This window comes from Silurus aristotelis (genome assembly GCF_946808225.1).
Source record: "Silurus aristotelis genome assembly, chromosome: 6".
Lineage (NCBI taxonomy): Eukaryota > Metazoa > Chordata > Actinopteri > Siluriformes > Siluridae > Silurus > Silurus aristotelis.
In genome coordinates, this window is record NC_139579.1 from 16,871,580 (window position 1) to 16,878,374 (window position 6,795).

Below are 6,795 nucleotides of genomic sequence, written 5' to 3' on the forward strand. Positions count from 1 at the left end.
GGGCAGCTTGTCTACATGTACTTTATTTCTATAGCAAAAAAAAAACCAATGATGTCTGACAGTGACGAATGTGATAATGAGAATTTATATAAGTGGTCATTATACCACTACATGAATAGAAATGTAACTGTACACACTCCTTCACACAGGTAAACTAGGGAGCCTGAAAGAAATAAATTTTCCTTGAGTTTTAATTAAAGATTCACTGTATGTTGTTCTTCCCCAAACTGTTACCACAAAGTTTGTATAGGGTGTCTTGGGCTACAGTAGCATTACATTTTCCCTGCACCTCTAACTAGAACCAAAACCTGTTCCAGCACAAAGCGAGCTCCATGAAGATTTGGTTGACATGGGTTGGACTGGAAGATCTTGCGTGGCCTGCTATTAAACTCTGAAATCAACTCAACTGAACACAGACTGTATCGCAGACCTAATCAACCTACATCAGGATACCTGACTTCACTAATAACCATGTGCATGAATGAGCACAAATCTTTGCATCCAAACTCCAAAAAAAGAGTGGAGGTTATTATACCAGGAAATGGGGACTGAATGTGGAAAGGGATATTTAAAACATACATATCTTATCAGTTGTAAATGTGAATAAAATGTGGCAATTCCTTTTAAATGTGATGGTCATTAAACCAGTGTTTTAAAAATTTACAAACACTCTGTCTGTTGCTAAATCTGTTGTTGTTGCTGCTGCTGCTAGTAGGCCGCTAGAGGGCAGCATAGTAAAGTGCATTTTCGAAATATTTTAACAACTGATATAGTTTTATTTATGGCTTACTATATACAAATGCAAAGTCGTACATAATAAAGAGCAATCTATAAAGTTCATAACAAATCAGAAATATGGGAAGTATTGTAAATTCTATAAGTGCACTCATAGACACCACCACCCCCAAAAACATCTTGTACATATGTTACATTTTTAATATAACAAGTCTGCGCACTATTAGACTACTAGAAAAGAAACAGCGATGTAAGAAGGCCACACCCCTCTTATTCACTGTATGTGAAGCATAGCCGTATCAGAATGAGTCTTTATTGGCAGCTCAGAAAAATCACACTCACTTAAAAAAACCCACTACTTTCCAGATTAGAGTTGCTCAAATTGGGTCTTTGTCAAACTCGCACACGAAGTACATGGTTAAAGAGCAGGCCACATCTACCCACTCCCCCGAAGAGACTAGCTCCACACAATCCTCGTCTTCATAAGCGTTATTGGGCTCTCCTTCCCTCCATTTAGTGAAGGTGCTCATAAGCGAGCGGTCCACGTAAATAAAATGTCCCTCGTGCTCTAGGTCATTGATGCCGATGTACACTCTGCTAAGGCCAGCTTCTGTTATGTAGCCAGCAATGGCTCTGTTTGCACCGGAATCTTTAGGCATAGCCAGGTGTCCACCTCTGCCTTGGCAGTAGATCTCAGCATCTCTGTAACGCTTCTCCTCCTTCACCAGCAGGTACACTTTACTGTCCATCTCTTTAATGCCAGCAACAGCTGCAGGGGAGGGCAGTGCTGAAAAGTGAGCACTGGTATTTCTGTAATCAAACTCCCAGTATATACAGAAATACATTGTGCAAGGAAAGTCCGAACAGTCTCTGATTTATTTTGTCAAAACTGATGAAAAAAAACTTGTAAATGTTTGTGAATGTACTTTGTAAATATGTGAAAACTATCTATGGATGCAATCAATGCCATTCAAGGAAAAAACTCTGCATTTTGTTATTACAAAAAAACACCTCTTTCATTAAATAGATATACATTTTTACTCAGAAATAAAAATTGTAATTACGATCTGCATGGGCATTATACATGCATTAATCAAATTTAACTTCATGCTTTTTTGATACAATTCTCTAATAATAATGATTGTTCCTATAGCAATGAAATCATTTTAATTATTGAATGAGTGTGTTTTTTAAAGCAGTGCTTTTTTTGTAGTTGTATTAAAGCAGAGAGTTTGACTTGTGTACTCTGTATAATATCCTAGAAATGACTCTATACAGTATATAAAACTTTGCTCTCAGGTTTAGTGCAAGGGCATACCTTTTTTAATGAACTTCAGTTCACTGGTTAACTGCGCCACGTGATTATCCATTTCACCAATCATCTTTCGCAAGGGTCCGCACTCACAGGGGAGTCCTGGTGCAACACATCCGAAGCCACATCAGAAAATTCAGGATGATGTAATTCAATAAATTACAATCATTATCCTGTGTGTTTTTGTTTTTTTTTACCTGGGTCTCCATTTTCACCTTTGGGACCTGGATCTCCGATATCACCTTTTAAACCTATAAACACGTTATAAGCATTTAAGACTTTCAAATGTATTTAAAACGAACCACTCTTTAAATTTGCTAGTCATCCCCACCTTTAAATCCAGAGGGCCCCATTTTTCCATAGCGTCCCATGATACCTTTTTGTCCTTTAAGTCCAGGAGGTCCTTAAAGATAAGTAAAGTATTACATCATCAAAATGCCAGCATAAAACTTCTGATAAGATTAATTGTGTCTGAAATGCTATGAATATCTCATCCCCCATTTTTCATTGAATAATCACTTAATCTTCATTTAAGGCTCTGGTAAACATCTGTCATCATTACTGCATTCAAGCCTTTGCAGTACAGTGACCTTTTGAACTCATTGAACATTCTGCAGTTCTGCACTCCCTAAATGTCATGGAAGCCAGCAGAATCCTCTGGTCACATGGTCTACTGGGTCGAATTGCATTTAGTCTCTGGGTGGACTTAAGTTCTCTTACTAACTGTAATCCTTATATGCACTTGTTTATAAATGATTTGCATACATTTGACATTTTCACTAAGAGTAAATCATACAGTACCCATCTCTCCAGGTGGCCCCACTCTGCCAGGTCTCCCAGGTGCCCCTTTCTCCCCCTTCTCCCCTATTTCCCCTGAAAAACACATTAGAGTACTTCAGATCTAGTGACACTTTTTCCCAAAGCTACTGACATTATCCACAAACATTACCCTCCTGGAAGTATATAATAGAATAATGGTAGAATTTTAGCCCTAAACACAAACTGAAAACTGTATTCACGGTGCTGGTCATGTTTTAACATTTATGGTGTACCTTTAAGTCCTGGAACAAGGATTTGAACAGAGCAGGGCTCCTCTGTTATGTGCTGACCATGAGCTGACTCTAGTACCATTAATCCCAGCAGAATAACCAGCACACATGTCCCCAAGCTTTCTCCACTCATACTGGAAGTGCTACTGTAGCTATAAAATGTGTTAGTAGTAATACACACACTGCAAATACATAATTAAACACAGACAATAACGAGTGAGGTTTAGTGTGGCATGAAAGCTGATAACATTACCTTTTAGCCTGTATTCATTCACATTAACAGTGTCATTTTGACTGCTGAATGATGGATTGTGTCTCAGCCAGCAGTGGAAAAGCAAATAATCTTATTGGAAGATAATAGTATTTTTTTCCATTAGTGTGCAAACAAAAGGCCATAGATGGAATAATAACCCCACTGCTGACTGGTCACAGAGAGGAACACCATATTTGCCAGACAAATATATAAAGCTCCGCAAAGCTTATGCCATTCCTCATGCTGTTATCCATCTCGTTTACAAGCAGACTAGTTATCGAACGTACATGAAATAAAAAGGTAGGACCTGAAAGTCCATTAGTTCCAACAGGAAACAAGTACTGATAATACAGGTTTTATCAAGTCTACTCTTTTCATAAAATATATATATATATATATATATATATATATATATATATATATATATATATATATATATATATATATATATATATATATATATATATATACCTTGCATCACAGCAGAAGGACGCATAATGGGAGCAGACTTACCATGTGTGAGAACCTCAAGCCTAGTGTGTGTGCTGCACTGCCGTCTTCTCCGTCGACTGAAGCCTGGGCGATGCTTGGCACGTCTTTTCTCTCATCTCTGCAGCAAGAAACAAGCCAGAGAGCGAGTGTGTATAAACACACAGATAAGACTAGCTCTGCTTCACTTTTCTCTGATAAGAGCATGCAAAAGCAGTGGGTTCATTAGCAGTTCTCTTCTCAACAGATAGTCCTCAACTAAAACCCTGCCATCAAAAGCATTCTCTAAATTCATTTGCTTTCACAAGACCAGCATGGAACTTGAGGTAGACGTGCTGTGAAGGGTAATGCTTAACGTAAAATTTCTCTTAATGGGCATTATTTAATGTAGAACAACCTTCACTAATTTACCCGAAAAAACTAGATTTTATAAAGATTTGATTCTTTGTTTGGGCTTATAAACAAATCCATAGTTCACTGCCTTTAATTAAGCATGCAATGACCAATAAAAAGAAATACCTTATTAAAGATGTTTGCAGTTTGTAAGTGGAAAAACCGTTGAGTTTAAATACCTCGAGTAAACTGTGCAAAGTAATGGAGAGTGTGTTAGAGAAGTGAAGAAAAGAGTGCAGGCAGGGTGGAGTGGGTGGAGAAGAGTGATAGCAGGAGTGATTTGTGATAGAAGGGTATCTGCAAGAGTGAAAGGGAAAGTTTATAGGACTGTGGTGAGACCTGCGATGTTGTATGTTCTAGAGACAGTGGCATTGAGTAAAAGACAGGAGGTGGAGCTGGAGGTAGCAGAGCTGAAAATGTTGAGGTTTTCATTTGGAGTAATGAGGATGGACAGGATTAGAAATGAGTTTATTAGAGGGACCATGCAGGTATTACGTTTTTAAGGCAGGATTTGTGAGATTGTTTGGTCTATGTAAAGGAAGGACATGGGGTATTTCGGTAGAAGAATGCTGAGAATGGCGCTGCCAGGCAGGAGGAAAAGAGCACATGGGTCTGGATAAGGGTGTCTGCCAAAAGTGCAGATAATCTACTGAACAACTGCTCCATTTAGATGCTATTATTTCATTTGTGCCAGTTTAGGCAGATTTGTGGTCATGGTCTGAAAAAGCATTATTTTAGGCAGATGTGCAGTACGTCAATATCAGTTAATACATTACTTATAATTTATTTATGCAGAGGTTTATAATTTGTTAATGTTAATGGAACTGAAATAATGAATGTATGATTGGTCTTGTCATTACTAGCAAAGAAAAGCATGGTTGTAAGGGATTTTACATCCTATCTACTAGAAAGCGTTGATGATTGATAACAGGCTGCAGTGTGTGTTGTCTGCCACAGGGTGACACCAGATGTATGAACTAGGATCATCACTTTCTCCACGTTTTCCAAACATCCACTTGGATCCACGTGCTCTGTATTTTCTATTCACTAATCACTTATAGCCTCATTGTGAAAAAAAATTTGTTTGCTTACATCGAACTTCCTCAGTATCCCCAAGCTTCTCAGAGGCGGGTCTGGAGGCTCTGGCAACAGTGCAACGCTGATCTAGCATGAGGAAAAGTATCGTATTGATGAAGTAGCTGGTTAAATCAAATGCTGCCTACAGCATCACTGCACTGCATGGAATCATAATGCTGTCAGTGGAAACTTATGATAAGAAAGAAACACAGCAATGATTTATCCATTGGTATGACCATTAATACATCAAGATCAAAATGTAATAGAGCAAAGTCACAGGGTAATGATAAGATTAAGAATGACTTTTGTACGCAATCAATTCAACATATGCTTGGAAGGATGATGTACATATTTCCAGTCTATAATGTATAAATGCACAGTGTATTTCCTGAATGATGCTTAACAGCTGTGCAGGCAGAGCAACTGACCGCAGTTTCCCTTCCTCGGAAACATTACTGTATATAAGCACCACCACACACACACACACACACACACACACACTCACAGTCAGTAACTGTATACCAGTATGGTAAGTGTATCAGATAGATTGGCATTTCTTTGTACATGCAAAGCCTAATTTCGATTGTTATAGTATTCTTTCTAGTATTTGTAGTATTTTACATTGATTTCTCAAACTTATTGGTCAGTCAAAGCAAAGGTTGTTTGCCACAATGCAAAATGTAACATCTGAGTTAGATCTGTGAATATGATAGGTAAATATTATTGCAGCATAAAATGGAAGAACCTGTAATTTTCCTATATGCAAATGCAGGTCATGAAACACTGCTTGTTACCTGTTTGCTGTCATTATGCTGGTTTAACCTGCTTAAACATTACACCAATAAAAGTAAACGCACTCTTTTCACTTTTTAACATAAGTATTAAGAATACTCTTTTATGAACTATATTGTAATAAATGATTCAAGGAAAGAGTTTTCCATTGTTACAAGAATGTGAGAACCCCTACGCCACACAAACTCTTGTGAAAACTGTGTTGTGGTCTCTCAACAGATTCTCATTAAACCCAATGTATGTATTCACGTCAAATAAGAAAGGAACATGTTTGTTTTAATATATATTTATTAAAAAGATTTTACACATTTAAATATGTTGAAGAAAATGACAATACTGTGATAAAATATACTTAAAGAAACAAATGTCAGTGAAGTAGCAAAGTAACTTCAATTTGTGACTCAAAATGACTAGGCATTTCTACACGTCCGTGGTTTATATATATATAGGGCTGTGAAAATTAATGCATTAATAACATCTTAATGCAAATTAATTTGAATGGCACAAATTTTATTAACGCATTTATTTTTTTTTTTTTATAAAATTATAAATAGATAAATAAATATATGTTAAAAAAAGGATATTTATATACATATATAAAAATTATAAACTCCAGCAAAAAAGCTTTTTTAATCAATAAACAATTGTTATACTGATATGCCAAGTCTCAAATCAAGCACCAAAATCCCCCATGA

At 36.9% G+C, this 6,795-nt stretch overlaps 1 protein-coding gene across 4 annotated transcripts; it reads right to left on the reverse strand.

The window, feature by feature from the left end:
• Positions 1 to 755: 755 nt before the first annotated feature.
• On the reverse strand, positions 756 to 4,003 carry colec11 (collectin sub-family member 11). 4 transcript variants are annotated; one of them, XM_083544048.1, is made up of 7 exons: positions 3,863 to 4,003; positions 3,100 to 3,248; positions 2,849 to 2,920; positions 2,379 to 2,450; positions 2,245 to 2,298; positions 2,054 to 2,149; positions 756 to 1,504 (listed from the first exon to the last, which is right to left on the reverse strand). In XM_083544048.1, exons 2-7 carry the CDS (start codon positions 3,227 to 3,229, stop codon positions 1,113 to 1,115), a joined length of 816 nt encoding a protein of 271 aa, XP_083400174.1. In that variant the 5' UTR covers positions 3,230 to 3,248; positions 3,863 to 4,003; the 3' UTR covers positions 756 to 1,112. The 4 variants fall into 4 exon arrangements, with proteins under 4 accessions (XP_083400174.1, XP_083400171.1, XP_083400172.1 ...); XM_083544045.1 differs by having other exon boundaries at positions 756 to 1,522; XM_083544046.1 differs by having other exon boundaries at positions 756 to 1,522; positions 3,100 to 3,278; positions 3,863 to 3,955.
• Positions 4,004 to 6,795: the final 2,792 nt, after the last annotated feature.

Excerpts from the sequence above, each read along its gene's own strand:
- colec11 (XM_083544045.1), bottom strand. The coding sequence starts at position 3,229 with ATGAGTGGAGAAAGCTTGGGGACATGTGTGCTGGTTATTCTGCTGGGA. Across the intron at positions 2,299-2,378 it reads GGGGCCCTCTGGATTTAAAG|GTTTAAAAGGTGATATCGGA; the intron begins GTGGGGATGACT and ends ACGTGTTTATAG. Across the intron at positions 2,150-2,244 it reads AGGTGAAAATGGAGACCCAG|GACTCCCCTGTGAGTGCGGA; the intron begins GTAAAAAAAAAC and ends GTGTTGCACCAG.